General features: G+C 37.4%; 1 protein-coding gene across 14 annotated transcripts in view; it reads right to left on the reverse strand.

The window, feature by feature from the left end:
• Positions 1–15,453, reverse strand: part of Rbms3 (RNA binding motif single stranded interacting protein 3) — a 1,318,386-nt gene that overhangs the window by 466,740 nt on the left and 836,193 nt on the right. For all 14 annotated transcript variants that reach the window (XM_040289897.2, XM_078038251.1, XM_040289900.2 and 11 more), the window contains one exon: positions 2,107–2,165. In XM_040289897.2, the coding sequence (XP_040145831.1) occupies positions 2,107–2,165 (59 nt within the window). The remainder of the gene's footprint in view (positions 1–2,106; positions 2,166–15,453) is intronic.

Raw genomic sequence — 15,453 nt, forward strand, 5'->3', positions numbered from 1 at the left:
GTGGATTGAAGTAATGGGAATCATATTGTAATGCTTCTAACATACCAGAGGCTTCCCACAGCCAGGAATGACTGTCATGGTCCAGTTTTACTCCTACATGTTCTCCAAGGTACTGTTTTCAGTTGCTCTCCCTAATTTATCCCCTGCCCATTCCCCTTCCATAGATTATCCTTTGGTGATCTCACTCCCTTGGCCATCTGTAACCCTAAGCTTTCTCGCAGAGTCCTCTTTGACATTTCCTACACAAATGCTATGCCAGGTCCTCTAGCGCAGCATGTCCAGTACGGAACTTATCATCTTCCCCCCCAAAACTTGTGATTGCCATTTCTGGACTTCTAACCTCTATAAGCACCAAATCCTCTTCCCCAATCATGAACACTCAAAATGCAAAGCTTCACTTTGGTCCGCCTTCCCTTTCATCTTCATAGAGAGTAACTGATTCTATAGTGACTCCTTTCCACTACCCTAATGATAATTAGAAAACAGGATGACTCTATCCTTATTTTTACCCTTGACCATGGTTTCAAAACTTCCTTTATTTTTTCTTTTTCTATCTTTACTTTCTCTCCTTGTAATCCAATTTCACCCATTTTTTGCTGAAATATCTTTTCTTAAAAGCATAAGCAATCATAGTATACCTACTCAAAAACTATTAATATCAAAGGGTCCATGTTATATGCAGAAATAAGTTTGAAACATACAGAATAACATTTTTAAAGCCTCCTCCAAAAGCTTCATCCCATCCTTCTCTCTACCAAATTCTTTAACAGGTCTGATTTTTCCATTCCAGCCAAATGGGTCTACTCAACTATATTATATAGTATAAAACTATATGACTATATTCTGAAACTCTTTCTCCTAAGCACCATCTTTTCCCATGCCCATGCATTCTGCCTTGATTTTATAAATTTCATTCCCCAGAAAGGAATCTCCTTTAGCACATTGTTAAAACTGCATTTACCCCCCAAACAGGGCTATGCCAATAGTACATTTATGATCATGACACCATTCTATAGATACTTCTGTTATAGGTACTTCTGTGACACTCTGACATAAACTAGGGCAATGCATGTTTCCTAATAGGAATACTAAGAATAGTTTCTTGATTTATTTTCAACAAGAAATAGAACATTTGGGTGACAGAAACCACGTCTTATCATTGCTTTATAGTAACTACTGTATTTTTTAGCTTAAAGGAGACATGGAATTCTATTTTTTTAAAAAACTGCTAAATTGACTCTGGCTCCCATTACCCAAATATATATGCACATATGAGTGGTTTTTTTTTTACTTAAAATGTGTGCATATGATATTTGCATAAGAAATGGGGACAGTTTTTAAAATGATCTTGGCTCTTCCACACTTCTTGATCTCAGTATCACAGTGAAGACTGGATTAAGAACAACAAACAACATATGTTATAAGAAGCTTTCCAATTTTCCAGTAAGAACCGCAGTCATGCAAGAGAGACCATATAGATTTCACAAATAAAAATGTAACACAACCTTTAAAAGTATATGGGATTCTCAGACACTGAGAAACACAAGCCACAGATATCGTCAAAAGACTTCAGATATGTGTTCAGGGAAGGAAAAAAAAAAAAGTCTAACTAAATGAAATACCAACTCTGAAATCCTGTGAATTATTTATAGCCAAAGTTTAGATACAGTGGGCCCATCAATAAATTTATTCCTTGTCAACAAATGTTGCTAAAGCTTTAAAGAACAGAGAAATTAAAACATGCTTTGCAAGAGAAAGTTTCCCCCAGTGCTCCTCATTTTTATATAGGAAATCAATTTGCATCCCTGATAATATCATTCAAATCAGACAACCCAAAGTTGTTAGGAGGTAATTTAGTTTTATGCTGAAGCAATTTGATACTTGTTCTGATTTGTGATTTTCATTTTGTTTGTTAATGAAAAAAATTAATGAGCGATGTTACCAGAAATACAACTCATCAAAGCACTGGCATTATTAAAGAGGGTTGCCATATACTGTACACTGCCATCATTGTGCAGCTGGGGCCTGGACCGCCCGCCGTGATGCAGGAACCATCAATTGAACAGCATAGGCAAGAGCTCAGAGTATGGATGCCCTTATACATACCTTTGCATTGATTTGTGTTTTTGTCAAGAATTGCCTTTGTGGATACAATTTTTCCATACCTGAAACAGAGAAAGGAAAAGCCCTGTTATTGTAACCCAAGGAACAGACTTAAAATAGCCTAATGAACTTTGGGGCATAACTGAGCATGAATATACCACGGAAAACAAGTTCTGAACTCCCATTTCACTCCTGGATGATGTCCTTTCTCAAGATCTTCTTTATTACTCTGCAGTGCATTTCCCCTACCTGAGCACTGGGTTGTGTCTTCATAGATAAACCTATGGAACTATTGTTGGTGGCTGAAAGGAAATGCATGTGATTGTGATCAAGGTAAATGGTCATCTATGGACTCATGGAGAACAGTATAAGCCTCAGGGCCAGGTTGAATGGGGTTCATCTCCCATTCTGACTCATACCTACTGCTGTGACTTCGAATAAGAGTTTAACCCATCTTCCTTAGATTTCAGGGTTTTTTTCTTCTGAAAAAATGAGAAACTGCATATATGAAATCCAGTTCAATCAACTTCACATCTTCAGAAATCCAGGTGTTAGGTTCCATAGGCAGTTAGTGTAGTAGTTCAAAAAAATATACCATGGTGCTAAACTGCCACAGCTGGAATCCCAGTTCAGCCTGGATGTGTGTGGCCACCTCAGGTACTCTTTACATCATTTCATCATCTAGTGATGTAGACACAATTATTCAAATAATGGTGTGGATTATCATTTATTTGCAATGATACAAATTTATTTGTAAATATATAAGATGAGGTGATAGTATCTTCCCTCTAGAGCTGATGTGAGGGTTAAATGGGACAAACCTGAAGAACTGAGGACAGTGGCTGACAGTAAGCTCATATTTAACCTTAGCTCTTCCGCCCATTATGATCACCCTCTCATTACTGTAGAATATCAGTATTTGGCATTCTCTGGTGGTAGATGAGACATAAAAGAGGATAAAGATTCTGTTTCAAACAGCCACTAAATCAACTACTATTTAGACTGTCAAAATCTTCTGGTAAGAAATTGGGCATGGTTCTTTTATTTGCTAAAAGATGAGGTTTACAATTTACACCATTATATTTAGTGTAAGGGGTTTCATTAGCTATGTTCTCAAGCAATTAGTCACACAAATAGTCACAAGTTTAAAACGTTTTTTGTTTATTTTGTATTACCTCCATGCCTAGTGACTTATATGCTCATTCTCTTCCAAACCTTCTACACCTGACCTTTCTCACTTCACAGAAAACACATACATGCCTCTCTTGCAAACTCTGATTTCATACAAGAGTTTCTCTTTGGGCAAAGTAACCAGTTAAATAATATCATATTTGAACAATTCCTTCAGTAGACAATGATTCACAGATCGTATCAAGGAACTAGATGTAATATTTACTAGTTTTGGACAATTCAGGTGAAGAAACATTTGCAAAATATAGAAAGAGAATAGAAAAGTAAAAAAAAAAAAAGATGATGATGATAATGGTGAAAAGGATATTTGCTGAAACTATTTTCCACAAAAGGTTCTGCTAATACAGTATGCGAATGATTTAAAAAAAAAACAGAAAAAGAATTTAAAATATGTATAACTAACGCATAATGTCAGGCAGAGAAAGCCTTAAGACAAAAATCCTTCTTAATTGGTTTCTAAAGCTTCTCCTGAAATTTTTATAGAAGTACCTTCAAAATTAAAATTTAGCTCTAGCTTTTAAAGATAAAATTGAAAATTACTGTTTTTTATACAGAATTACATCTCACAAGGGGACTCTGGACTGAAGGTATGCATATTGTATCACTACCTCAATATCACAAGGATATTTTCTTCTCCATTAAATGTAGGATATGGAAAATGCTGCTATCATTATTATACAACAACTTAAAAAAAATCAAGTGCATTCTTGTAGAAAGCACTTGTATTTTATATTTTGGTAAGAAATTGAATAAAAAAGAAGAAAAAGAACTTACTTTATTTCCCAGAAACTATTACAATATTACCTTAAATGGAAAAATCACACATACAGGCACAAAAACACTCACCATAGTAGTAAACTGTTTCCTGACTCCCCTATTTCTCATTGCACTCTAGGTGAGACTTTCCAACACTGTGAAGTAATAAAACAATGGAACCCAACTCTGAAAACTTGACACAACCTCTGCTCTCACTGGAGTTATAGGAATTTCAGCTGTTGGCTTTGTTACAACATTCTGCATTAACCGTTATTTTGCAGAGCTAGGATATGCTTTGAACAACAAGAGAAGGTACTTAATGGGCCACTGGCTACAGTTCATGTCTGAACTCTCACAAGGGCAAACAGGTACTTTCTGCATGAGTGGGGCTGTATTCTTCATGACCTGCCAAGTCAACAACTGATATAGGTAAATAAAGTTTAAGCCACTTTTTAAAAAGACACAAGCACAGAAGCCACCAAGCTAATATTAAACTTGTGAAGAGCTATATTAAATTTATTTTCCTAGTGTTTTGTCCAAGTGTACAAAGAGACTGGAATAAAAACTACTAGACACACTAAAAGTATATTTTTGCACACTGTGAAGGAAAAAAAAATAAGATCTTTGAGGTTAAAAAAAAAAAAGAAAAGAAAGAGGTAATTTTAAACCTATATTTGCCTCCTTTACTCTTCCCCTTTCCAGGTTTTAGATCAAGACTTAAGTCTTCATAAGGTTTGTCTCCAACTGTGCCACCCACGAGTGGAAAGCAAAAGTCTGATATTAGAGGGGAAAAAATGTGACCAAATGACTGGAGGATGCCTGGAAATGGACACCTAAGCAGTGGTCCCAGGTGCCTTCTGGATCCAGAAGCTTTCAGACAAATCCAATTCATATCTCTATCTTTTCGTTTCCTATAGCAAGAAGAGATAAAATACTATCCACGGTCTACCTCCTTGGAGGTTTGAACTTCTTGCGGGGAAAGAAATAAATGAAGTGACCACATTTGATACAGTAATTCTTTCCATGTGGGCCTTCTCCAGGCAATGGGAGAAGCCCTGATATAGCACTGCTAACACCTTCTGACATTAAAAAAAAATATACGTAACTCCATATTGCATCTACATATTCACCAACTACCCAGAATGCTCCTGTGGTCACCAAATAAAGCCAGATGTCAAAGAGCATTTTCCTTACATTCTAAGAGTATTTCCTTAAACAGTAGCTATTCTACAATAAGTATAAATCTTATGTTTGAGCTTTCATAACTGAATTGTATAAACTCATATGTTGTCCATCATCTCTAAAATATTTTTAGCCTCGCTTGTTAATACAGGTTTTTACATGTGATTTTTTTTTTTAAATAGCCATTTCTTTCCTGGCATTTATTCTTAGTGTTAAGTGACATCTGAGTCAAGCTATATTTGTTGATACACTTGATTATTCCACATACAAGCCTAATTTAAACTAATGGCATATTTTATTTCCAAAGTTGAAGAGAAAATAAGAGCTATTATGGGTCTACTCTTCATGAATTATGAAGACATCAAATTGTTGGGAGCGTTCTACAAAGAATTTATTTTTAAATCCTTTGCTGAATCACCCACTGTGTATATTAATTCAAAAAATACAGGCAGAGACTGAAAATAGAGTCTCCGCAGTCAATTAACTCTCAGCGAACTCATTTTTCACATGCCTTCTATATTGATACCAGACTAGAAAAAGGTATCACATTTATTTAATGGATGAAACATTATCCTTTTAGCAAATGTGGTTGTTTGCCTACTTTTAGATGGCTCATTCATTCTTTGGCATTTGGAGATGCTAATGGAGCAAATCTGTAGCTCTGGGGCCCCTGTTGGAATGCAGGAGGGCTGTCCTTGATGGACTACATTGGTTTCATCTACAAGTTCACAACCATTAATATTCTGAAGGATTAACCAGTTCAAACTACAAGTGAGTGGACAAGGTATTGTTATGGGATGAAATTAATAGGTGGAAATATTCACACCAAGTTCCTCAGAATGTGACTGTACCAGAGGCAACATCTTTAAAGAGGTAATTAAGGTAAAATGAGGTTTTCTGAGGAATCTCCATACTCCTTTTCAGAAAGGTTACACCAATTTGCAGTCCCACCAGCAATGTATGAGAGTGGCTTTCTTCTCACATCCTCACCAACATTTATTGTTACTTAAATTCTTGATAATTGCCCTTCTGACTGGAGTGAGATGAAATCTCAGTGCAGTTTTAATTTGCACTTCTCTAATGGCATTTGCAGGTAAATGGATGGAACTGGAGACTATCGTGCTAAATGAAACAAGCCAATCCCCAAAACCCAAAGGCCAAATGTTCACTCTGATATTTGAATGCTGACTCACAATAGGCTGGGGACACACGTGGTCCACTGGACTGGACAGGGCAGAGTGGGGGGAAGGGAAAGGAGAAGGGAATGGGAGACAATAGAATGAATCATGAATCAATGAATCGGACATAATTTTCCTATGTTTATATATGAAAACATGACCAGTGTAACTTCACATGATGTACAACCACAAGAATAAGTTATAGCCCATGTATATGTCAAAATACATTCTACTGGGCTGGGGCTGTAGCTCAGCAGTAGAGCGCTTGCCTCGCACGTGTGAGGCACTGGGTTCCATCCTCAGCACCGCATAAAAATAAATAAAGATATTGTGTTCATCGTCAACTAAAAAATAAAAAGAAAAATTAAAAAAATATATTCTACTGTCATGTATAAGTTAAAAAAAAAAAAGAAACTCTAAACCATGTCTCTACACCAAATAAATTTCACAAATATATTCTACAAAATGTCTCCAGTTAACATACGTGTCTGTGCAAAGCACCCTCCGAAGAACTTAAAAGAAGAGCCTATAGAAGTGAGATTTCTAGAAAAGTTCTTTTGAAAATCATAAGTGCTCTTCATGTTTCTTAAAGAAAAGCAATTCTAAAAAAAAAGTTTTCTTTTTTTTTCAGATCAGTGTGTTACTATTTAGTAAATTATATTTTCATTCTACAAACAGGTTCAATGGGATCCAAGGGGCTGTGCTGCTGTATTTCAAGTATGACCTACTCCAAAAAATAGTGGTGCTCCAGCTTTCATGTGCACAAGAATGGCTAGGATGGTTTGCTAACACATATTGCCAGGCCCTACCCCTGAAATTCTAACTCTATAGCGGGCCTGGAGAATTTTGTGTTTCCCAGGCGAGTCTTGCACTACAGGTGGTGCTCTGAGAATCACTGCTCCAAAACACAAACACAAACTGCAAAGCATGAGATATGTAGGACCCCAGAGACTATGGGAGCTTCCCACAGACGTCAACGACCATATCCAAAACTGCACTTTCTTTCATTCAAATAACAGTTTATGTTTAAAAAAAAAAATGGGCAATTTTTCTCAGAGTTTTTGCCTAATGATATTCATCATTTAGCCAATACAATGACAAATTACAACTAAAATCCACCTGTTTGACATTCTTTTTCAGATACTATAATGTATCTGAAAATACGGGCAATATCTATGCTCATTCTTCACCCAAAAGAACTGGTTGATAGTATATTTGATTGAATTAGAGTGATAAATCTAGTAAGAAACCTGGTACGCACATATTGATTCGTAACTGGTTAATGTCTTTACTGGTTCTTTAAGTAGAAATGGATGTCAACGTGGAACAGATGCAGCAGACCAAAAATGCATATTTTCATTTTCAATCTCTAAATGAAATAGAGAATCACTAGTTTTCTAATTCTTACAGTTAGTACCTCATCCGTTGTACATTAAGGTTATATATTTAGGTTATAGGACTGGGGTAGAATAGTCTGCCCTCTTAGCAGAAGGTTGTGAAAAAGAGGTTTCCATGCCAACAGGGTTGCAAATCACATACATCTGGGTCCTCTTTCCAACTGATCACAGCATATTTGAGAATGCTTAGCATCCTTTCATATTTTGTCAGCTAATTTAGAAAAAGACAAGGGGCTTCAGAATCAAATAATATAGATATGACTCTAAGCTCTAATACCCATATGGCCTGGGGCACATTACCATACTCCTTAGCTGCTGTTTCTTGATTTGTATAATGTGATTACTAAGCCCTATTTTTTACACTGTCTCTAAGCATCAAATAAAATACCATGTTAAAACTCCTAGCACAATATGTAACATACTAATTGCTTCTATGCTTCCATTCTTTTACTGAATCCTGCCTTGTTACCTATGCATTTACTGAATAGCATAATTGATAACTCCGATGTATCTTTTGACCATTTGGTAGAGTCAGCACATTCTAACTCAGTGCTGATGAAGGCCTCCTCAGGACACATGGACTTCGGTGTTAGCAATGGCTTCTCATTTATACTCAAAGTGAATTTCCTGTTCACTCTTGCCTCCTCACTCGGGCTCCTTTTGGCTTCTTCTTGGTCTATTCCAGGCTCAACCAATTCAGTACTGTCTCCCTGACCTTCCCAGATACTTTCATGGCCTTAACATTCCACCAGTATCCACTGCTCTGTATCCTTATCCTAGGCTCACCCTCTTCTCTATTTTCTCCTTTCCTGGCCGTCAGCTAAGAAAGTCATTTTACCTGGTTGACCACATCCTGACCCTGGCATTCCTTGGTCTTCAGGGCTGTCAACTGCTCATTTATTCATGCACGGTTGACTGTGAACAGCAACACACCCCCGGGGCCATTTTGTCTTCAAGAGCCAAATCCTGTGGTATCAATTTCCAGAATCTTCTGTAAGTGGCTTTTAGATTTTGGAGGGGCTTTTACATGCTCAGGATTCCATGTGTCTGCATTTTTGAGCCTCTCTTACATCCATCCCAATTTGTTTTACTTAGTTGGCATCCCTTTTATCACACTTCCTATGGGCCAGCTGTTCAGAGCTCTCTACGTACATCAAATCATGTTAGTCATCACAACAGCCCCCATGAAGTTGGCTCTGTCTGGAACTGAATTTAAAGATGAGGACAAGGAGCCAGCGACATCTTCTAACCTTCCCAAGGTCACATAACTAGCAAGCAGCAAAAGCACTATCCAGTCTCCAAAAGTTGGGCTGCAGATCCCAGGTCCTGCCAGCACTTCAATATGCTGCCTCCATCTCTCATAGCCATCCCTCCTGTCTCCAAACAAAAGTCACTGTTTTTGTCTCCCCTTCAATTATGATTCACTCCTGTGATGCCTGTGGCCTGTGTCCCTACATATCACCTATATTTTTCAGAAATGTAAATGTTTCCCCAATGCCAAGCCTCTTCTCGCTCTGTCTACCCTTACACATATGCAAAGCCTTGTCTGCTGTACCCTGGGCATCGTTAGGTTTTTCTCTATTCATCCATGGCCTGACTTCCTGTATGATTGCTTTACTTCTGCTACTTCTATCTGCCCACTGCCCAATTTTTGTGTTGTTCCTGTGGAATCAGACTTTTAAAAATAGCCAGTAACTTCGGAATGAGTAAAATAATCAGTTATCATCAGCCTGGATATCTTGCCACCATTCAACCTCCTTGAACACCTTCCTTCTGAAACCCCTTAGATTCCGCGAGTTATCCTGGCCTGCTTGTTCTTTGCATATACTTCTTTTTGTTTTGTTTTGTTTGTTCTCGTTCATTATATGTGACAGTAGGATGCATTTTGACACATCATGCATAAATGGAGTGTAACTTTTCATTCTTCTGGTTGTACACGTTGTAGAATCACATCAGTTGTGTAATCGTGTAGGTACCTAGGGTAATAATGTCCATATCATTCTACTATCCTATACCCACTTCCCTTCCTTCACTCCCCTCTGCCCAATCCATAGTACCTGTATTTTTCCTTAGCCCCTCCCATTGTGAATTAGTATATACTTTTGTGGGGGGTACTGGGGATTGAACTCAGGGGCACTCAACCGCTGAGACACATCCCCAGACCTATTTTATATTTTATTTAGAGACAGGGTCTCACTGAGTTGCTTAGTGCCTTGCTTTTGCTGAAGCTGGCTTTGAACTTGCACTCGTCCTGCCTCAGCCTCTGGAGCCCCTGAGATTACAGGAGTGTGCCTCTGTACCTGGCTAGCATATACCTCTTTATCTCCATTATTTTTACTCCTCAAGGTTCTGTAAAATATGTATACATCAAAGTTTATTTCTCAAACCACTTGTGTTTTGGTGCTGTCGTATTCATTAAGTTGATAAGTCTCAAAATTTATTGTGCATGGAATAAATTTGAAAAAATTCCACTGTGTACACATATGAATACACCACGGTGAATTCCATCTTTTGTGGATTCTATAAAGTACCAATTAAAAACAATAAATAAATAAAATGAAGACTAAGAGAGAAAGGAGAATAGGGGAAAGGAGGAGGGGAGGGAGAGAGAGAAAGCACTGGGTACTGAAAAGGGGAAATTAGCCAGGCATAGTGGCGCACACCCGTAATCTCATTGGCTTGGGAGGCTGAGGCAGGAGGATATTGGTTCCAAGCCAGCCTCAACAAAAGTGAGGCACTAAGAAACTCAGTGACACCCTGTCTCTAGATAAAATACAAAATAGATCTGGGGTTATGGCTCAGTGGTCAAGTGCCCCTGAGTTCAGTCCCCAGTACCTCCCCCAAAGAGGAGGGGCATTATAATTCCATGCAAGTATGTCAAATGAACCCTATTATTATGTATAACCACAATGAACTAAAAAAAAAGAATTTTTTTTTCAAAGTTAATGTGAATCAGGATCACCTGGATGGTTTCTTATAATTCTGGGTCTCCATCCCCACAGTTTATGATTCAGTTTGCCTGGATTGTGCACAAGAACTGATCTAAGCATAACACCACAAGAATAACTGTACTAAAAATCCCCTTCATTACCAGTTTTGAATTCCCATTGATTTCATGTTTATGTTTCCTACTCTAGATCTGCCTTTACCCTCAAACTTCACCCCTGCATCTCCAACTAGAGGTACCAGATAATTGCCCTTGGATGCTGGATCACCTCCACTGACATGACAATGCTAAACTCAACATCCCCCTTCCCCCAGCAACTCACTCCTAAAAGCTCTCTTGAAATGATTCCAAGACTGAAGCCAGTCAAGCAAAGGAACAGGTAGGTATAGGTTGTAGACTACAACTTGGGCCCCAGCTGGAGGGATACCTGCTTTTCAGCACCAGTCACTATAAACATAAAAGGATAGAATCCCCACATTTATAGATCTCTTGATTTTTTGAAAGAAATCTTGATTTTTTTGGCAGAATATCCAAATTTTTCAAAGTTGATTTGGAAATTTTATTAAGTAATGTAAACTCCAAATGAAGCAGATTTTCTAGGTAGACCGAGCCTGAAAATTGGGAATTTGTGACCTTGATGCTGATATCTTCCAGCCTCTGCTTTTCTAAGTAATGCAGGAATTTTAAAGTTAAACTGTATGCTCTGACTTCCTTGATCACCACTTATTTTTCCCAAATCTCAAGAGCTGCTATGCTCATAGCCTATACAAAATCATCTAACATTTCATTTAAATGTTTTTATAATTTTATAATATCATCTATTTTCCCCCATGAGCTTGTCTCTTTAATCAGACCTTCATCATTCAGGGTCCCAGATAATTTTATACTACCCATATCACCCCCAACATATTCAGAAGGAGCCTGATGCTCAGTAAATCCCCATGAAAATATGATTTTTTTTTTTTAGTCCTTTATATGGATTTGGCAACTTTTAAAGATCAGAACCACCTACTATTCGACTACATGTATGCATATACACAGAGACACACACACACGTTTACCATCATCTAAGCACCAGCTATGTAACAGAGTATATTAGATATTTTACTTCAAACACTCATGTTCCCACCCCAGATAAATTGATTTTATTATTCTTATTGTTTTAAAGGTCAAAAAAAAACTTTATAAGTTTGGTAAATTAAGTTACCTGCCCAAATTCATACAATGCTTAAGTAACTGAGTTTTAAATTCAGGTCTGGTTGACTGCAACATTATTACTCTTTCCTTGTTTCATAGTTACCCTACCTATAGTGAATAGATAAAAGTTAGTCTTCTGACTAGTCAAGAGGCTACAAAACCATTTGTAAGACTTTGCAAATGTGGGATTTAGTTAGTACCCTAAAAAAGCAGATAGAGGATCAACATTCTTTGGAAATGATATAGCTGAACATTTGCCACTAATTGTTAGAGCTCACTTTGAAAGAAATGCATTCCATAAAGAAGTGTGTGGCTTTGTGACATATAGTAGCTTCTAGTACAACTGTATACCTAATGTGAACTGAATGCACAATGAAAAACAGCTTTGTAGCAGATGGACTATTTGGAGAAGACCTTAAATCTCAGATGCTGAAAATCCTGACATCACCTACAGTCTTTGTAGTATTTAAGAAAAAAAAAAAAAAAACTCCATCAAACATGGAGCATATGTGACAATTTTTAGGGCCACATTTCGTGGCAGTGGAATTCTCACATATGTAACATACTCTTGTGGCTGTAATCTGAATGTTTTTGTTCTCTCAAAATCCATATGTTGAAATGCCATCGCCTGTGTGATGGTGATTAGGAGGTGGGGCCTTTGGGATTGGGTTATGAGGGCTTTCCCCCTTGTGAATGGTGTTAGTGTCCTTATGAAACAGGAAAGAGGCGCTGATAGCTTCTCTGCCTCCTCCAACATGTGAGGACACAAGAGAGCTGGCTCTCACAAAACACTGAATCTGCTGATATCTATATCTTCAACTGTCCAGCCTCCAGAACTGTAAGAAATAAATTGTGATCATGTATAAACCAGAGGATTTGTGGCATTTTGCTACAGTAGCCTGGGTGAACGAAATGATTGATGCTAGTCTATCTTCCAGAACAGTTCCAAAGCATATATTAGGTTCTCAAGAAATTTTTGTGTTGCTTCTGTTGCTAATGAAGTATCAACTCCTGAGCCTGGCAGGGGTCACTCACATTCTAACCTTTTCCAAGACCATTTATGTCCCCCATGCATGTCTTCCTCCTTCCAGCTCAAGTGACATCTATCTGATGTCTCTCCTCTCTTCCCCAAGTAGCTAATTTATCTCTGTCCAACCAATCTAACAGAACTTTGGGCATATTTCTGCCCTTTTGAATCATGAGTTGTATAAATGATCAAGAGCATATTTTATCATTATTGTATTATAGTATGCTGTACTGTATCTCTCCTTACCATAATATTGAGGAAGAGTTCTTCAAGAGTACAGTGTGAGTCTTATTTTTTTTTTAATATTCCTAGTCTTGCACATTGGGCTTAATTAAACATTTGTTTAATGAAGAATAAATGAGTATATACCATTCATCACACCCAAAAAATCATACAAAACAATTAGGATTAGGATGGCAAGGAGAGTTGGGTATATCTAGACAAAGAATTATCACTCACTTTGCAAAGTGGTGAGGTACACATCCTACAGATCATGACAACTTGCTTTTTATATCTTACATTGAAGCACGTTCACTTCATTTCTCCCAAGAGTGAGCTATAATGCCACTCAAGGGTCAAACTGATAAAAACAGTTTTAAAGTCTTCATTGTGAACTGTTTTATGGAATTGTATTATTTTAAGTCCACAAAGACAGTCTAAGGAAAAAAAAATGAGGTAAAATTTCTAAAGAGAAATCTCATATAGTATAGCAACCGCTGTAAGCTTTTTATTGGATACACACTTTTTCTGATTGGTATAAGTGACTAATGCAAAGAACTCAAAGATCTATTCCCCAGGAAGATTTGTCTGTAAGAGAATGAGAGTCTTGAGCTGTCTGTGGAATCTTTCTGAGCTTCATCACATTTAAAAACACACTTCTGTGATTCAGCTATACACAAAAACAACTGCCTCATTTAAAAGAATCGAAACTCACAAAGGGTAAAATAGACAAAGCTATGTAATACGGAAAGAAGCAGTTCCATAAAGGCAAAGGGGAAGCTAACGCACAGAGAAAGCAGAAAAGATGAAACCAGAACAGACGTTAATTTAAAATCACCCTCTTTTCTTTAATTACAAAAACACACAAAGCCAAGTTTCCAAGTAGAAGAAACACAGGCATTTTAGTCAATACATCAATATCTTTGTATTAAATTTTGAGAAGCATATTGAATAAAACTGCTCTGTGTTAACCCAAAGACCAGTAGTTATGGAACTATACCAGGAAGCCCACTGTCCAGTATATAGTCAAATAATTCATAATAATATTAATCAAAGGTGCTATGATATCATTGTGAAAACTATGTGGCTTTGTACTCTGTATATTGCACACAGAACACTTAAAATTACATGTAAAAATATATATAACTCCCTTACTGAGTAGATGAGACTTAAAGGGTACATACTAAATACTTTTGAAAAGGCCAGACATGATGATGCATGTCTATAGTCCTAGTGACATGGGAAGCAGAGGTCAGAGGATTTTAAGTTCAAGGCCAGCCTCAGCAACTCAGCACAACACTAAGAAACTTGGGGAGACCCTGTCTCAAAAAAAAAATATGAAAAGGTCTGGGGATATGGCATATGGTTCAGCATATGGCTCAATGGCAAAGTGCCTCTGGTTCAATTCCCTGTACCAAAAAAAAAAAAAAAAAAATCTCACAGTTATGCTTATAGTAGATATTCGAAAACAGTAGTTGCTGCAGGTGAAACACAATCTTTCAAATGCCTAGTAATCAGGAAATTCAGGATGATCTTACAATTCGATTCCATAAAGTATAATCAAGAGAGAGCAGATTGCAAAATTTGTGTAATGCTGTCTCAAGTATCAGTGAATTCTGGTGCTTTTATTTACTTTAATCCTTCCCACTATAACTGCAGGTGTACACACACACCCCTGAGGACATTCTTTGCATTCCATGGGGTATTTTGCATGACAAAGAACACTCCTGTGACACTTATTTAGTTTGTGCCACTGGGGAGGGTCATGCTAGAGCTAAGAGGAAAATGCAAGAAAAATTCAGTTCTCCCCATACACACCAGGAAGAAGAGAATATCTTGTTATGGATTCTTTTACCCGATCAACTTTTATCTAATACACTTGAGTACAACTTGTCTCTCGCTTTCACAAGGCTCCACACAATGGTCTTCTTATGACATGCTAACCGTCCCCACACAACCCAAAGCCCTGTTTCACACTCTCTTGAAACACTTATGACTATGGGTCTTTGTATTTCATCACAGATCATATCCCATAATACTTGAGGGGAGATCCCATGGCTAATACATATTTGTGGTGCAAAGAGTTATCGGTACCCAGGAGAAAGAAATACAGCAAACATCTGATGGTGTGAGAATATTCCTCCAGGAAAGATAAGACCTGCTGTACTTAACTGTGGTGCAATAAGAAAAATAATTTTTGAAGCTAATCACGTACTGACAATGCTTTGCTCTTGATTAATTATTTCTTGGATTTTT

Source organism: Ictidomys tridecemlineatus, chromosome 2 (genome assembly GCF_052094955.1).
Source record: "Ictidomys tridecemlineatus isolate mIctTri1 chromosome 2, mIctTri1.hap1, whole genome shotgun sequence".
NCBI lineage: Eukaryota > Metazoa > Chordata > Mammalia > Rodentia > Sciuridae > Ictidomys > Ictidomys tridecemlineatus.